This window comes from Cibotium barometz, chromosome 22 (assembly GCF_041138505.1).
Source record: "Cibotium barometz isolate CiBa-2024 chromosome 22, ASM4113850v1, whole genome shotgun sequence".
In the NCBI taxonomy this organism is placed as follows: domain Eukaryota; kingdom Viridiplantae; phylum Streptophyta; class Polypodiopsida; order Cyatheales; family Cibotiaceae; genus Cibotium; species Cibotium barometz.
The window spans coordinates 38,645,618-38,664,048 of record NC_141067.1 but is presented as its reverse complement, the minus strand read 5'-3'; the positions used below and the strand labels follow the sequence as shown (position 1 = coordinate 38,664,048).

At 41.6% G+C, this 18,431-nt stretch overlaps 1 protein-coding gene across 1 annotated transcript; it reads right to left on the bottom strand.

Annotated features, from left to right (window-relative positions):
* Window positions 1-1,700: 1,700 nt before the first annotated feature.
* LOC147626585 (expansin-A4-like) lies at window positions 1,701-3,408 on the bottom strand. The gene is made up of 3 exons (XM_086816959.1): window positions 2,976-3,408; window positions 2,356-2,653; window positions 1,701-2,255 (listed from the first exon to the last, which is right to left on the bottom strand). Exons 1-3 carry the CDS (start codon window positions 3,139-3,141, stop codon window positions 1,949-1,951), a joined length of 771 nt encoding a protein of 256 aa, XP_086673085.1. The 5' UTR covers window positions 3,142-3,408; the 3' UTR covers window positions 1,701-1,948.
* Between the last annotated feature and the right edge of the window lie 15,023 nt (window positions 3,409-18,431).

Below are 18,431 nucleotides of genomic sequence, written 5' to 3'. Positions count from 1 at the left end.
TATGTGGGAGCTAGCTAGCTCCTTATGTCAGCACTTTCCTACCTTTATCGTCGAGGATGATGATTTATTGAAAGGGAGAGAGAATGTGATACTCACAGTATAACTTCACGCAATCAGAAGGTTAATTATACCAAGGTGAAAGGCGATAAACTAGATAGGGCAAGTTAGCAAACGTTGCATATCCAAGGCGACCGAGTGTGACTGGCCACAACATACGAGGTCCGAAACTAGAGGAGGATGTAGGGTTAAGGCAAGTCGCTAGGAACCCGCATTCGCGCTCAGGGGATTCCATGGAAAGTGAGGCTAAAGGGTCTGACACATGCGCAAGGGCTAGATTGCTTATCCCAATTCGCAGGGGAGCCACACATGTGAAAAGGGGCTAAAGCCCAATCCCTATTTAGAAGCTCTCAAGGGAATAAATGAGGGAAGGAGCAGAGTAAAGTTGCCAACAAATTTTCTCATTTTCTATCTTTATCTTGCTTGATTTGTGGAGTCACACTGCCTTCCAAAAGGGGTGTTACACATGGCGTGTTTGTGCATCAGTTTGGTGTGTCCATCCTTGACATTTGATGTAGATTACTCATGCTTTGGCATATAATTGGGTGCAGCAACCTTGTTAACTATAAAATGGGTTAACGATGCTCCGCTTATTAATGGCTAATATGCTTAGCATTACATGTGCTGCTTCAGTTTGCTAATGATGCTCTTTTACTGTTATAGCAAGGGCCCTTTTACTGTTGTGCCACAATTAGCATATCCAATATCCTTCTCCCGTCTCTTACAAAAGGACTTACCTCTCATGGCAAAGACGTATTAGTCCACAGTCTATGTGCACTCTAGATGATGGTAGCTTCCTCATTCTCCTTATGGTGGTAACAAACCCATCTATTGCTCATGTGTTTCTTCATTGCAAGGAATGCTATATGCAGGCTACTTTCACGTGGTGTTTGTGCCTCCACATTTGACATTGGTGGATGAGCTATGTCATGTGATAACACTATTAAGCTATGGCAACTATATAAGCCACAAAGGAGACTGCCCAACGTTTGACACATTGATGAACGGTTTGTCTAGTCAAGCACTATTCGCTCCTAGGTTTTTTATTCCCTAGGTTGCTTGATTACGCAGCAATAAGCAATGGAATAAGTGTACTCACAATAAATCTTACAGTTTATGACGCTTATTGTGGGACTTTTTAGTGATGTGTATTGTCAAATCTGACTGACATTGTTGCTATTTGCGAGGCCTGGTATTTTCCCTCTCCAAATGTAGCTATCTTTGTTAAAATCCTTGATATGCTAGTGAAGTGTTGTAATGATATCTATGTGTACTTAGACATGTATACATACATACATACATATATGTGTGTATATACACATATGTACATATATACACACATACATATACATGTATGTGTCTATACATACATCTGTGGGCTGAAGCACCTTTCTCTGGTGGCTCAGCTCTCTGGGATCTAGTTAGCAACAGGCAGAAGAGAAAAGAGGGAGGTGTAGCATGGCGGAGGGATGGGCATACACAAGGAGGACTGGGATTAGTGAGCATGCCAATGAAACGTGTTTCACAACTTTCAGAGTGAAGATCATACGATCATGTCAAATAGAAGTAAACAAATTTACGAGTCACATGATATACTCTAATATAGTTCGTTGCAGCACTACATTTTCCGCATAGAAAGAATATCAACGAGCAAACAAAGGGGAGCCTGCGTCCAGAAGAGAGTACAGAGCGCCATCACGATGTTTTCTTTATGAATTAGTACACAAATTGAGGACTGTACACAACTCTCAAAGGGCAAAGCAGCATACGAGCTGGTCGTGGCGGCGGCGGCGGCGGCGATGGTGGTGGTGGTGGTGGGGGGTTGTACGTGATAATGGTTGAAAAACGAGAAGCAGCCCTTTTTTTCTCGTGTGATTATTATATGGGAATGCTAAGGGTACTGGTTTCCTGAGAAGGTTTGGCCGAATTGCCAGTTGGAGCCAGCGACGTTGTAGCTCACGCAGGAAGCGCCGTCGCTTGTGACCACTTCGAAGGAGAGGCTCTGCCCCACCAGGACGGTGGTGCTTTGCCAATTCTGCCCCCAGTTCCTTGTCATGGTAAGCCACCCCGTGTTAGATCCCTTGATGCGCACTGCCGTCACATCCCCCGCGCCTCCCACGTTCGTGATCAGCACTAGGTTGAAGTTGGCGTTTCCATTGATGGTGAACTCAATCCCCCCACTCTTGTTGCATTTCACCCTGCACCACTCAACCACGACGGCCACGGCGTGCCTCGTTAGCGCCGCCCACGAAAAATCACACACACAATGATACCAATGAGTAGCTGTGGAGAGCAAACCTTCTGAATTTGACCGGGACCACGCCGGCGACGGCGGCGGCGATCCTGATGAAGGAAGGCTCGGCCATGTCGAAGTGGACTCGTGGTGGATCGCACCACCCGCCAAGGCTGCCGGTGGGACAGAAGTTGGTGGCCGTTATGGTGACGCTGCTCCCTGTGCAGCCCGCGTTGGCCCCGTAGCACATTAGCTGGAAGCACGCCCCGCACGCGGCACCCCCTTTAAACAGCGGCGCGCTGAGCGCCGCCGTCGCTGTCCCATACCCAGTGCTGTACAAGTTTCCATAGCCGCACGCACCTCCTGCACGTGCCACAAAAACATTTTTACACCCACATCACACACACACACACGCACGCACGCACGCACGCGCACACACACGCTCGATCATTTGCCTGTCATTACTTGCGTGCATGGGAAGTTTCTGTGCATCTAAATTTCAATCCTAATTACTAACATCCAAATCTGATCAACCCTAATCACTCGGCCTTGCACATTACTGCATTTCTGATAGCTAGCTTCAATTGAATGAAAGCTGTGCGAGCTACTTTGCTTTGATTTTCATAATTAATCCCAGATTAATAAAGCTAAGCTGCAAATTGATTAACAAACTCAATGTACTGACCCATGGTGCCGGAAGCATCGCTGCCACCATAGAATGTTGCATGGCCTTTCTTCCACTTGAGGGAGGGAGTGTAAACTCCAGCACAGTCTCTGACAAGAAGAAGCAATGATAGAAGCTGCACCATAGCAGCAAGTGCTAGCTGGTGTTGGGTGATCAGTTGAGCCATGGTTTTCTGCCCCCTTTGAGAGTTACAGAGGGATAAAAACAAGCTAATTAGTGTGTTGGGAGTAGTCTAAGTTAAGCTAAGCTTGAAGAGAGAGCTCAAAAAAAGCCTTCTAATTTTTGTGGGGGATTGCTAAGAGGCGTCCTTCCAAGAAAGTTATGTATTATAGGGGCTTGTGCTTGTGCAGAACGTGGCTCCAATTGCTTCTCATGAAAGTCCCGGCCTCTTTAAACGTGCCCTCACACCTTATATTCTTTGATTAGACACACATGAAGGTGGATCTTGTCTCCTAATCCTTCCACTGCCTTCACCTCCCCCTTCCTAACTTATAAGAGTATGTCTAGGCCTAAGCCGACCCTTTGCTTAATTTTTCAAACCTAAAAACACTTATTTAATATATAAAACGTCAACCATTTCATTCACTATATATCTTCTAGGCTTTGATTAATTTCTACATGAGGATTACCATTCTAGGGCTTTGATTAATTGCTACATGAGGATTATCATTTATACTGCCCTTTTGGGGAACTTTTCACTTGTAAGAAGGAAAAAAGCCTTTGATTATATTCTACTTCCTTTTCAAATCATCATTAAAGATGTCTAGTTAGCCCAAACCCAACCCTTAGCTTAATTTTTCAAACATAAAACATTTATTAACATATATATATATATATACATACATATGGCATATATATATATATGTATGTATACATACATACATACATACATACATATATATATATGTATGTATACATACATACATACATATATATACATATATATATATATATATTATAGGCCTATATATATATACATATGTTATAGGCCTTGATTAATTTCTCACAACAACAAAATGCATGTGCTGTTGTGCTTCTTGCGCGGAAAAGCTATGGGCAGCGATCCCACACAACAACAAAAAAGCCTGTATTGATACCTACACTTCAATCTAATGTGTGTGGTGTGCTCCACCATGATGCAATCATGGCCCATTATTAAATTGTCAATTTCTAAAAATTCTTTTGCATCATGGGCCATTGTTAATTTGTGCATTTGCTAAATTCTCATTAATTCCATGTTCCAAAAGGCGTAGAAGCATGCGAGTACTATGGTGAAATGGACGCAGATTGTACCTCAAAACCACGCATCAAAAGCCAATGTATCAAATGGGTATTCGACTAATTTTGTAAAGAAGTATGCATATAATATAATTCATAATGTTAATTTGCACTAATTTTATAATTTGCATTAAAGTTTCATACAAAGGTTGGGACCAAGCTCATGGCCAAAAAGCAAAGGTACATGGAAGGCCAAGATTATAGGCCAAAAAAGCAAGACTCAGCCCATGTTATAACCTCGAAAATACACGCATTTGCGCTAATATGCCTGCATGGGGCAACTAAAACAAATGCTTGTGAAGGCACATGATCAAAGGAATGGGTTTGTCATTAGATTATGAAAGCAGTTTTCTTGACCGCAGGTTTCTTTCTCTGACGTGCTCAAGGGCAACTCTCTACTACATTAAGAAGAATAATAAGGCTTTTTACATGCTTTGACCCCATATGGGCGCACCAATGCACTGTGTACTCATGTCAAAGCAATCCACATCACCAGCTGCACCACCACCTTTCCTTCCAAACTTTAGGCTTTTTGTTAATCTCTCTCGTTGCCCGTGCCAACCTTCTCCTCCTCCTCCTCCCTTTTTTCTTCCATTCCGTAGTCTTACCGTTTCCATCATCCATTTTTTACACGTTTCTTACCCCACCAAGTGCTCTTTCCACACATGGTTTTGCCCTTTAATAGCTAATACATCCCACCCGCAAGTCTAGGAGCACCACTCTCCAAAGCAACTTATCTCTAAAAGAAGACCAAAGGGCGGCTCCGCTTGACTTCTTAATACTTCATTTTTTTTTCCACTCAAATGGTGCAAACACTAGTGTGCTTATAATGTGATCTTAATCCAACTTTAGGACATCCATGGTGTGTTCTTATTGCTCGGCTTCATGTGCATGCCTTCAAACAAGGTCACAACTAAAGCCCTTGCATACATAATAAAAAAGGGGTTGCCTATTTCATGCCACACAAAAAGAAGATGGTATACCCTTCTTGTCCCCATCCCCTTCCCACCAAGGTTTTATAAGAGCAATTACACTAAAGAGTCACAAACTTAATACTTAATGTAAGTATTATTACATAATAGGGATCTAGTGTAAGGTCTCTTACACGTGAAATCACAACTCTAGTGAAACCAGCCTACAAGCAGAAACATAATGAAGATGAAGATGAAGATAGAAACAAATCCTAGCATGGCATACTTTGGTTATCTACCTAGCTAATACATACCAATGTGAATCTTACCGATTACACACCATACTCACATGCCCCTTGTATCATCATGGTCCCTCGGTGCTACACATCACTAGGTCTTAGGCCTACAATTGTCACCCAAGAATTTTACCCCTTCACACTTAACCACTTTAGCTTTCAACATAACTCTTTTGAGAATGAGAACACACATCCCCATTACCAATATGAAGGTCTCGCGCAAAAATGCCTCCTCACTAGCCTAACAAACATGCTTTGTGAGCCCTCAGTTACAAAGGTTTATCAATCCTCACATGAAGTTATAGTTCTTGGCTCTGATTTTATATTCACGTGATCACAAATTTTTTTTTGTTAATAACATGTTATTAACATGTTAACATGTTAACATGTTCTCAAAAAAGCCGGTGGCAAGCGACCTGGTAACCGGATAAAATCCCGCCGGGCTTTTGCTATACCCGGCGGTCCCGCCGGGGAAAAGAAAACCTTGGCGGGTCCCTGCGGGGTCGTCATCTAGCCCGGCGGGGTACAATTTCCTATATATATGGGCTCGGGGGGCCCTTTGGGAGTTCATTACTGACAGCATACACACAGGTAATGAAACTTGTGTGTGTGTGTGTGTGTGTGTGTGTGTGTGTATGTATGTGGGTGTGTTCGTGCGGGCAGCCGCCCACTGTCGCAATGCGCGGCAGGATGTGGGTGGTCCGCCACACGAGGGATGTGTGTGTGGGTGTGTGTTCGTGCGGGCAGCCGCCCATTGTCGCAATGCGCGGCAGGATGTGGGTGGTCCGCCACACAACAGGTGTGTGTGTAAGGCCATTCTTCGGAATGGTGCTTACCCTGGGGCACTTAGTCGGTAACGCGGCTAGTATGTGTCCTATGGTAAGTATGGCACGCCGTAGCGGTACTAGTCGGTAACACGGCAAGCATAGTATCGTTATGGCGATGTCACCTTCCCTTCCCTTCCCTTTGTCAAATGCGGACATATGGTCGATAACGCGGCCAGTATATGTTCGTATCCTATTCGTATTCCCATAGAATCGGGCGGCATTTTGTCGTTAACGCGGCAAGTTGGTGTCGTCCGCTAGTGCATAAATTATTTTTTGCATATTGCAGCATTTGATTGTTAACGCGGTCAAAAAAATGTCGTAAATTTGCTTGCATATTACGGCATATGATCGTTAACGCGGTCAAAAAAATGTCGTAAATTTGTTTGATTTGACTTGTATTGTTTTTATTGTGTTTGATCCATGCGATACTTGGTTGCTAACGCGGCATGAGTATTTCATGGATCAAAGTTTACATCATATTGTCTAAACGTTTTATTTTATAATATCGTGATTCGTAACTCGAAAAATATGAATATCTCTCTCTCCCTCTCTCTCTCTCATGATACACTTCACAACTCTTTCTCTCTCTCTCTCTCATGATACACTTCACAACACGAAAGATGTGTAGATAAGGATTTCTTTTTATTTCTCTTAAAATATACATAATTCCGAATAATTTCATTTTTCTCCCTCTATTTACTTAAAAATTAAAACAATACATTATTTTCCTCTTTAGGAACTCACAAAAACATTAAAAATGTCATCTAATGTTTCTTCTCTCTATCTGTCACAACTCTCTCTTCCTCTCCTCTCTCTCTCTCTCTCTCTCTCTCTCTCTCTCTCATGATACACTTCACAATTCTCTCTCTCTCTCTCTCTCTCATGATACACTTCACAAATCTCTCTCTCATGATACACTTCACATCTCTCTCTCTATCACGATAGGTGTGTAGATGAGGAGTGCTTTAGGATTACAAAACATTATTTTCCTCTCTTTAGGAACTCACAAAACTATTAAAAATGTCATTTAATTTTTCCTCTCTCTCTATCTGTCACACCTCTCTCTCTTCCTCCCCCTCTCTCTCTCTCTCTCTCGTTCGATAATGTATACACTTCATAAGTAATAATGCACTTGTTGCGGTTGTCTCACGTTCGATAATGTATTGCATGATGTTGAGTTCAGTAATATTGTTTGATATTCTCTTTTTGTTTGATCATTGATAAGTAATGATACACTTGTTGCTATTCTCTCACGTTTGATGATGTATTGGATGATATAGAGTTCATTAAAATTATTTGATATTCCGTTTTTGTTTGAACATTGATAAGTAATGATACACTTGTTGCTGTTCTCTCACGTTTGCTTGATGTTGATTTCAGTAATGTTTGATATTCTATTTTTTTATGTTTAGTGATATTTGCTAGATTTACGAAGACGACCAACATGCTTTCCCCCGAAGAGCGTAAAATCGTTCTACGAGCAATTCGCATTGAAGCAATCATCATAGTGTCACAATGTGCTGATGATGTCGTCAAAAAGATCAATGAGTCTGAGATACTCATGCGAGATCTAATAGACCAGATATGGAAAAATGCACAGCATCGGCTTCGAAGCGGAGGCAACGCTGAGTTGCTTGATAGACAGAAGATAGCAGATTTCAACCATCAACATATAACACGAACCATTTTGGGGAGCATGCATGTAGCATGCAGTGATCTTAGAGATGCTGCCCCGCCTATGCAACGTCTACAGTTATGGGACGTTGTATGGAGCGAGCAAAGAGCCAAGAGCAAGCGCATGAAGGCGTTGGATGCAGAGTCCCTCCCCAAAAGAGTGCGCATTGCCCAGGACGTCGCTGCAACGTCCAGCCAGGCAGATGCAAGTGGTATAGGTGTCATTAATCGTACCATCTACAATTCTATGTGCACACATCTCATTGGCATCCCGCACGAGGCTCTGTTCGAAGGGCGAACAATAGGCTCTGGTGTTTTTGGCACAGTAAAAGAGTATACAGTTAAAGGTATATCATTTTTACCGGAGCACATTACTTTTTACGGAAAGCACTACAAAGAAGAAGGCAGCGCCAAGTTCGAGAGCTTCCAGGCAGGGCATGCATGTTCTACACCCATCGATTGTCAGGTGTATTGCCTTTACAAAAGAAGCGCCTTGGATCACTATTTTCTCGTACTATAATGGCGGCTCTCTTGGTGATACTCTTATGAAGATTCCCTTCAGATTCAGTGAGTTCACCAGAGCAATTTTCCGTTTGGATCGAGGATGGAGACAACCCCGCCTGATAATATTCCTTTAAGTCATCTAGAACTTTCTAAAATAAAACAAATAGTAATAATCATGCCACATATTATGCATGCCCTGGTGGAAGGCCTAGCGGCAGCACATCTGGAAGGAATTGTACATACCGACCTACATCCATTCAATGTAGTGTTGGATTTTACAAAAGAGTTAAAGCCACGCATAGGTATTATCGATTGGGGGTTACTGCTGAGAGTGCCCAAAAAACGGGTGTCTCTCAATTTTGTATTTGAAGCAGACAAGAACCCTGAGAAGGTGGCACAGGCGGTCTCCTACGTAGACAGAGAGCGAAATAAACGGCCGTGGATAGCCCCGGAGCTTTATGATCCATTTTTGGCAGATGCATACACTCCTGCATCTGATGTTTTTGCCTTGGGATATTTATTACAAACTTTATATGACTTTTGGTAGAAAGTACAAGAGTTGTGGATGGATAATAGTTTCTATGACAAAGTTACCATGGATACTATTATTCGTAGAGTCAAAAATTGGATGTTTCTGCCTAATCGCGATGAGCGATGAGCGAAAATCAATTTTGCAAGTAGTTGAATTTTTTAGATCACTAAATACTGACCCAACGAGGGCACAACGTCCTCTTGTAGAGCTATCGGTGTCATTCACCCCAACTTTGTAATGATACAGTATCAGGAGATTAAGTTTCAGAAATGGCATTTTGTTTCTCTCTTCAAAATTTGATGTGTCCATTGTTGGAAATATTATCTCATTGAGTCTTTGCAATATCTCTCTCCTCTTGTGGTGTTTAAGTTTATGTTTTCTCTTCAAAATTTGATGTGCGCGCATTGTTTGAAGTATTTTTGGAGTCAAGTGGATATTTCTCATCGAGTCTTTGCAATACATATCTCCTCTCGTGGTGTTTAACTTTAAGTTTTTGAGAGTAATGGTCAATTTATGTGGTGTTTAACTTTAAGTTTTTGAGAGTAATGGTCAATTTATCTTACGTTGATCTTTACAGTTCATTAAAATCTTAAAGTCATTTATGTTCATGCAGATATGGCAGAGGCGCAAGCAAACGAGCATCAAGAGTTAGCCAAGAAGGCATATGAGCAAATGAAGGTCCTTGCACATGGCCTGACAGCCCGCGAAGCAACAAGACAGCATGCAGGTTGTCGAAATGGACAAATCCAACTTATGCCCAATGGATCAACAAATGCGTAACCACAGAGATGATAAAGGAAATATGGCCATGTCCCGATGGCGAGATTAAGAAGGGAAGATGGAAGATTTCACGTTGCACTCACAATGATATCAAAACTAATGCCGAGCGCATTTTCTTGGAGGTGTACGGTCCTCCTCTCCATAACGCCGACGCTCCACTCTATTTTGCTAAGATGCTATATGCTCAATTTATCCTAGAAACTCCAGTGGACTTCGCCTCCAGAGAGGCCACTGTCAACACCCACGACATACGTGAAGAGACAGTGACATTCACAAGGGAAGAACTTGCTCTCATGGTGGAGGGCACTGGATTGGAGTTAAACAAGGTCAAAGAAAGCTTAGGGGCACAGCTAGCAGAGAAGGAGAAAGAAGCTGAGCGATTAACTCAAGCGTCAACTCCTCCCCCAGCCAATAGAGGGATTCAAGAGTAGCTCACAAAGATCAGCCAAGATGTGCAGAGCATCTCTTCACGTATTGCTCCTGTGCGCCAAGGAAACCACATCTCTCATTTTTTGATACATCCTGATCTTGTGGGAGTTTCTGCTGAGGCTACTAGTTCCTCCACCCCCCAATGTCCTGTATGTTACAAAGTATTCGATGGGTGGAGCGGCCAGTATATACTACCCTGTGGACACTACTACCACTTAATATGTTTAGTGAGACAAATGCAAAATACTTCCACATGTGCATTGTGCAGTGTCCCAATAAATCAAGGTATTTATACAGTGTTCAGCATGGCTAGCGAATATAAACCACCAGGACCTTTAGATGCAACTCCTAGTGCAATTCGTAATTTATTTCAAGATGAAAGCTAAGAAAAACAAATCCTACTTTTGTATTGATAATTTCTCCAAATACGATCATTTGTACAAGTACTTTTTATGAAATTAATAAAGTGACTTCTTCCTCTATGTCAGTATCTTGCTCCAAAATTCTTTCACCGTTTACTCTCTCGTCTGCTAAATTAAGCTCATCTAAGTCAATGTCTAAATTGTCTTCTATCTCAAGGGTGGTGCACAACGTGCGTCCAACATCAAAGTTCTCGTCTACTACATCATCACAATTGTACATCCATCTAGGCATATCTTCTTCATACTCTTCGCTTTCGATGTCTCGCAAGATCTTTTCATTGCAATACATGTAAACAAGTTTATCTGCTCGATCTGCAAGAAGTCGATTGCGAATAGTACTGTGAATATATTTGTACATGCTCCAGTTTCTTTCTGAGCCTGAGTTTGAAGAGCACTGACTTAGAACCTTCATCGCAAGGTTGCACAATAAAGCATAATGCTCACCACCATTCATCATCCACCACTTCCTAGCCATTTGTTGAACAAGGGAGTTGGAAAATAAACCCTCTTTCAATCGAAATGAGGTCATCTCCTTTATGCACTGTACACGATCATCATCATTATTATAGAAAGTGTTTACCACTTTATAAAAATCTTGCACCACCTCAACGTTGGACATCAAATCCATATTCCAATATTCAGGATCTAACATGTAAGCAGCACTGTGTAGTGGTGAATGCACTCCAATCCATCTAGCATGAAAGTACTTCAATAGAACTTTTCTTTGTCTACTGGAGAATGGTACACGCCATTGCTTTTTCACCACTGAATGCTCTAATTTCTCAGGACACTCCAAACTCCACTGGACAGTCCACCATTGCATCCATGCTTTTCCGAGATTAGGCGCTCTTTGATCAAGACTTCGTACAGCATACATAACAGGCATCATTACATGGTATGCATCCATCACATTGTTCCACCAACTTCTTCTCGTAAGCGCTCCCTTCAAGACTTTGATTTTCTCTTTCACTTTTTCAAGTTGAGTGTTCTCCCGGTCATGAAATGCCATGCATGTAAATGTTTCGCAAACTGCATCTTTATTTCTAAGAAGAGACTCAAAAGTGTAAAAGTGAGTGCAAAACCTAGTCTCCGCTGGAAGCTTTAACATAACTGACATGCGAGGTCAAAAAATATCTAACACTCTCTGTCTCTTGAGCATGAATTTCACAAGCTGGCGAGCAGTGTCGACGATTGAGGCAAACTATTTGGTATCATCAGATTTATACCAATCTTTTAATACAAGATTCAAACTATGAGTATTACAGCCTACCAGAAAAATATGTGGATATTGTCGCTGTAGGATTTTGGATGCATTTTTACAATTTTTTGCATTGTCCATGACGACTTGGACTACATTTTTGGCACCCACTTCCTCTATCACAGAGCTAATGACTTGAGCAATGTAAGCCCCAGTTTTGATTGAACCAGCTGAATCCACGGCACGGATGAAAGTCTCACCTCTAGGTGAAATAACCATTATATTAATTAATGGTTTTCTTTGCACATTAGACCATCCATCACTTACTATACTACATCCAGAAAGCTCTATATTGCTAAGAATTATTCTTTGTACACGTTCTTTTACTTGCGCATAACATTTCTCTAATAGATCATTTCGCATAGCATGGTACGTAGGCGATGAAAACCCTGGTCCAAACTCACCAATTTTCTTCCATGCTCTCTTCCAATGCTCACTGTCCACCATCATCATAGCACTCCCAGAAAAGTAAATCGCTTCAGCAAGGGCGAGTTGTGCATCATCGAGTCGACCTTGACGTAGGCTTTCTTGCAATGAAGTTTGACGCATGGGTATATTTCCTACGTCAAAGTTTCGCTTGCAGGAAGATGCACTGGGTATATTACTTTCTGGTTGCACATTGCCGTTCGGGGTACAAGTAGGCAATGTAGCGGGAGTTTGATGATTAGAACAACAGTGTTCTTGCTGCCTTGATACATTAACGGTAGGAGTGTCATGTTTTCTTGAATCTTTCTTTTGAATTTCTTCTCTTATGCGTTTGGCCACTATAGGTGCAGAGGGGTGGGTACATGACTTTTTCTTCGGTCCGCCTAAAAAGTGTTCTCTTAGTCGAGGCGCCCCACCTGATTTTACTGCATGGCATAGCTTACACTCCCAATCTATGAATCGATCACCAACATTAATTGCATATTGCCACTCTATCCCAGGTGCCTTTTTTTTCCTGCTATTTGAAATTTGGACTCTATTGGAGGTATCACTGGATCCAACATTGTCCTCCATCTCAACAAATAACCTATTCAACCAAGCATATAACAATGAATACACAAATGAAAAAACAACAAATCACTCACGTATTACAAAACATACATTAGCAGACAAAGTACTTCGAAGCTATCCTGACAAATACAAAAGATCATCACATAACACAAAACTACTTCAAACTATCTTGCAAGGTCTTACTACAAAACTACTTCGAAACTATCATGCACATTGCACCCCCAATGAAGGATACCTTTTGTACCCAATTAAGGATACTTTACACAATCAAAGATCTATGCTTGCCCAATACTCTAGTATAGGACAATAGACCTTCTCTAACATTCACAAAGAAAATCAAAGATCTATGCTTGCCCAATACTCTAGTATAGGACAATAGACCCTTGTCTACTCTAAACTATATCAAGTATCAAGAACCAATACAAGCCCCTAAGCAGGACTCTTGGCTCCATCAAACCATTCATAAAGCAGAATGAGGTAGATCACGTACGTGGCTCAAATGCAAAGCTGAATGACTCCAAATTTGTCCCTAAATCTCCGCAAGTATTAGCTATGAACCACACCCTTCCCCCAGTTCAAAGAACTAAGGACGAGTGGCTCAATAGCCTTAGGAGTGCCTACAAGGAAAGACGACAGCCCCTAAGATAAGGACGTTCTTCCCAAGAGGATACTTCTAGCAACTCGAGAGCTCTACAAGTACTTTGAGGAGAGATATCACGCCCCCAAAACAAGGTAAATCTCCCCAAAAGTTGTACGATGGGTGTCGGGCAGTGTTTATATACAGAATAGTACCCCGCCGGTATTTTTTATTTTTCCCGGCGGGCCCGCCGGGATAATAGTTTTCCCGGCGGGCCCACCGGGAAAACTAAAAGCCCGGAGGTGTTACGGGACTAGTGGGTTCTGGCAGGTCATGTGAATATACAATGTGATCACAAGTTTTAATATGTTAACAATAGGTTTTGTTAACGTGATCACGAAATTGTGAAGACGTTAATGAAATCCCTGGTTCTTGGACCACTTGTTCAAAACTTCAATAACCACATGCTTCTTGAACCATAACCTCCTAGATCCATGATCTTTGGCATAATTACAAAATGTCAATCAAATTCACAAATGGGTACAACATTATGATACCAAAATATTACTTTCTATACACCTTATCTTTAATCATTCTCGACTTACAAGCCTTATTCACCTTTGTGAAAAAGTTGTATCTTGTATCAACTTTAATAATGTGCACATTTCATAGTATACATCTTGCTCTATAATTGGATGCAAAGGTTTATCACAATCATTCTATACTATCAAATTAATAGTTTTGTTACATGACATACACGCTTAGAGATTTTATATTTGTTGATGCACATCATCATAAAAATGATATTTGGAGATTTTATATTTGTTGATGCACATCATCATAATACTAATATTTGTTGTCAATATATAAATCCATTATTTTTAATGATCAAGAGCATTTGTAAAAATTCTTGCTATTGTTTTCTTTCTAGATTGTCAAAAGGTCCAATAGAGTCTATCTACTAAGAGTTTTAGTCTTCTCATATAGAGTGAGAGGGATTTAAGGAATTTTTTGTAACATATTGTTATTACATATAGGTGATCAAAAGGAGAGTTATTGTTACATGTGATCAAAAGGAGAATTTTATCAAGTTGTTGTGGATGTAAGTCACATTGTACGTTGTGGATTACACAATTTTATAACATCTAAGTGTATGTAACAACATCATATAAACTCAAAATGTCATATATCATCATAAAGAGTCGTTACATTATAAACATTGTAGTTGTATTTTTATCTTTGAGCTATACCATGCCAGTATTATCTTAAAAATTAGCATATTTCTATTATCCCTTAAATTCTCTTTGGAGCTTGGAGCTTCTCTCTCCTCCAACATCTCTTGGAGATTGCTCTCTCTCTCTCTCTCTCTCTCTCTCTCTCTCTCTCTCTCTCTCTCTCTCTCTCTCTCTCTCTCTCTCTCTTGGTGGCCAAGGTCTTGCTTGGGGGCATCACTGCTAATCAAAGAATCAAGCCAAACTAAGAGGTAATCTTATTTTTATGGTTTTTTTTCAATTATCTCAATGATTTTCTTCTTCTCAACCCCTCTAAGGCTTGAGAAGCTTTCAAAGTAATGGTTCTTTCTTCAAATCAAGCTTTCCAAAGATTTATAATGTCTAATTAGAATTATGTTAATCTTTATGTTTAATTTTATAAAGTTTTCTTTAAGAAAATCTCTCTTGAAAAGATTAATCATCTTTATGGCTAGATCCTTAGAAAAAGGATGAATTTCAATAATAATCTCTTGGCTTGATGAGCTAGAGAATGAGGATTGATATTCTCATGATTTTTAATGTAGTAAAAATAATGGTTAATTCTTTTTAGGATGATTATGAGTAGGAAAATTTACTTTAACTCATTCTAAATTGAAAGGATTATACTAATAATTTTGGAAATGAGGAATGGTTAATTTAGTTTAATCAAGGGAAATAATCATAATTATGCTTATAATTATGGCTATAATTATGCTAAGTATGCATAATTTAATTTTAAGTCTAAAAGAGGAGTTTCTATCATATTTTCATTACAAGTTTTCAATTCAAATAGAAAATTGAATATTATCAGTAATTGTAGCAAAGCTATGGTAAAAATTTTCAGAAACAAAAAAGATAAATCTGAGGGCCTATTTATAGGTGGGGGAGGCCACTAACCAAGTCCAACTAGGTTCTAGAGCCTTCCAGCTTCAGTTTGATCCAATTTGGACAAGATTTAGATTAATTTGGCTCCCTTTTTGATCCAGTTTGCTCCAGGAGAAAGGAGAGATAAAAATATCACATTTTTTTGAATTAAAAAACCCAAGCAATGATGATAAAGTAGGCGCTTAGCTCAAGTGTCTTTCTTTCCTTACCAAGGTGTCAAAAATGCATCATTTTACCTAAATATCTCATGTTTTTACTAATATACCTTGTACTCAATCAATTCTTCATCTTATGTGAGCATTTACTTATTTTTGGGCTATTTTCTTTTATTCATTGTATTTACGTCATCCCAACACTTAGATTAATCCTATTGGCTCTTTGGAACCTTATTTGGACCTTAATCCAAAAATTTCTGAAAATGTGGACCCTTAGGCTAAGGTCTCTTATACACATATTCAATTAATTCCTAATGTACATTGGAAAGTTCATTTTGAACTTCTGTTTCAGGGGAATTTATCTTAGACATTAGGAGGATTTTTGCATTCAAAAATATCTCAATTTTGAATTACCTCTTAAATCCGCTGTGTAAAAAGGCAGGACTCCTCCTCAAACTCCTCTCTTGCTCCCGGAAACCCTCTAGTCGGCTCTGGGCTACCTCGGCTCTGGGCAACATCCTGCAAGAAAAAATTGATCTCTCCTAAGCCCTCATCCAATGTGCACGTAGCAAAGCTTGAAAGAAGATCCAATCCCACCCATATCTGCTCTATCCTGCTGCTGCAAATCTTGGGGTCCTGAATGACGCTATCCGAAATCCTCGAGCTCACATGTTTGTCATCCCTTTAAGGGTTCTCTAAGGACAAAATACTCGGGCGTGGTCTGAAAATGAAGTGCCTGCCAAAATACCAATCATACCCCCTCGACTGCAAGCCCACTCATCAACATAAAATATGTCAAGTTTGGAGAGGTTGGGGCCAATGCTCCTCCTATCCAACCTTGACAAGCAAAGGCTCCCGGGGCTATGCCCAAACTCTAGAAGATGCCAAGGGTCCTGTCCCATGACTGCAAGAATCATCTCCTCCCAGAGGCTGAGTACTCTCCTCCTAAAACTATGGCCGTGCCACCTCCAAGTCTGTCCTCTCCTGCCTCTATCATGTTAAAGTCACCACCCAAGCACCAAAAATCAGCTTGAGGGAGGGCATGTTGTATACTCAGCACCAAAAGAGGGCTCTACCTCTGCAGGCAGCATTTGGAGAATAAACTTTGAGGAAGCTAACGTTATTCTCTCTAATAGTAATGGTAATCCACTGTGCACGCCCCAAGAAAATGACTCCTGAGCCACTATAGGCAACATCTGCTCATTGAAGAATATACACACCCCTCCTTGCGTCCCAAAGGGGGGCTGAAGGATAGGGACCAGAAAGTGTGACTCTTGCTTGGAAGAATCTTCCCGCATCTACGGGTGTGCCCCTCTAAAACCTGGAGGAACAAAATGCCAATGGGTGCCCCCACTATGGCCCTCTGAAGCTCACCACATAGGATGCCTCATCTATGAAATCACTCCTAAACCCTGAATGTTCCATGAAACAATCCGCATATCAATCTCGATGTGATGCGGCACTAGCAGAACTGCTCTCCACTCGAAGAGTCTTGGGTAAGAGTTTAGATGGGGAATAATCACAATCCGTGCGGGGTCGAAGGTGTGCCAGGTGGGCACTAATTATGTCCACCATGTGATGCCGCTCTATAGAAGCGCGCGCATATGCATGCTTTGGACTCCATCAACAATCACAATAGAGGTATCTGTAAGAGGGAGGAAGAGGTACCGCAACAGAAGTATGCATGAATACATAAAGAAACACCTCCAGACTGGAGACTACCATCTCCCCATCTTGGCCTCGATGGGCTAAACCTCCAAGATCCATCCTAGCCAAAAGCCAAAAATGGGTGAGGATGTCGGTGATCCGGAGATCATGGAGATGGTGGGAGAGCTCAACTACCTGACCTTAGATGGTAGCTGCCACCAACTCAGGATCCCACTCTATCCTCAGGGCTACATTAAACGCGAAAGATAAGATCATCGCGCGCCATTATCTGGCATAGAGTGCCTATAGTGGTGAAAAACCACACAAACTTGAATAGGGGCTACTGTCTCCTAAAAAATGTTGGTCCCTTTTGTCGGAAAACACCGAAAGAAACTGTAATACACATACTATCCTAGGATCCTAGGGATCGCCCTGGGGACTCTGGTGTAAGAGAGCTCTCACCCGAGGAGGCGGCAATGGTCATCTCCATCCGCTCAGAAAAGTAGTGAATCAAGCAATGGACTGATCCTGTCAGCTGCCTCCGCTCCAGGTCAAGAGTTGTTGGGGGGTGAAGAGACTACTCTAGAGAGGCATAAGGGGGAGGGGGCCTCAGATGGTAAAGGTGGGGCAGATTGCGCTCCAGTGGTGGGTATAGTTGGTGTCGAGACTGGGGGAGGAGGAGGTGGGGGAGGCGGCGAGAGAGGGTGAAGGGGCGGAGAGGCTAACGAGGGGTTCTGTTGTGAGGGATTCACGCAGAGGAAAGCTGAGGGGAGGGACCTGTTAGGAGCTCAGAGCAGTCCGTCGGGGCCTCTCTGAACCCTGGGGTCGGGGTGGGAATCTTGACAAGGAATCAGTCACCAAACTAGTGGGGCCAGAGGGGCCTTTTCTGGGACTAGAGAGGGCGTGTCACCAACAGGAGAGTGGTATGATAAATACTCTTAACAGTTCTCTAACATAACTGAATCCTCTTGAGATCTGCTAGGTCGTATGGCATCCTGCGCGTGGTCTAATTGTCCGCCACTCACCGTTCGCCGC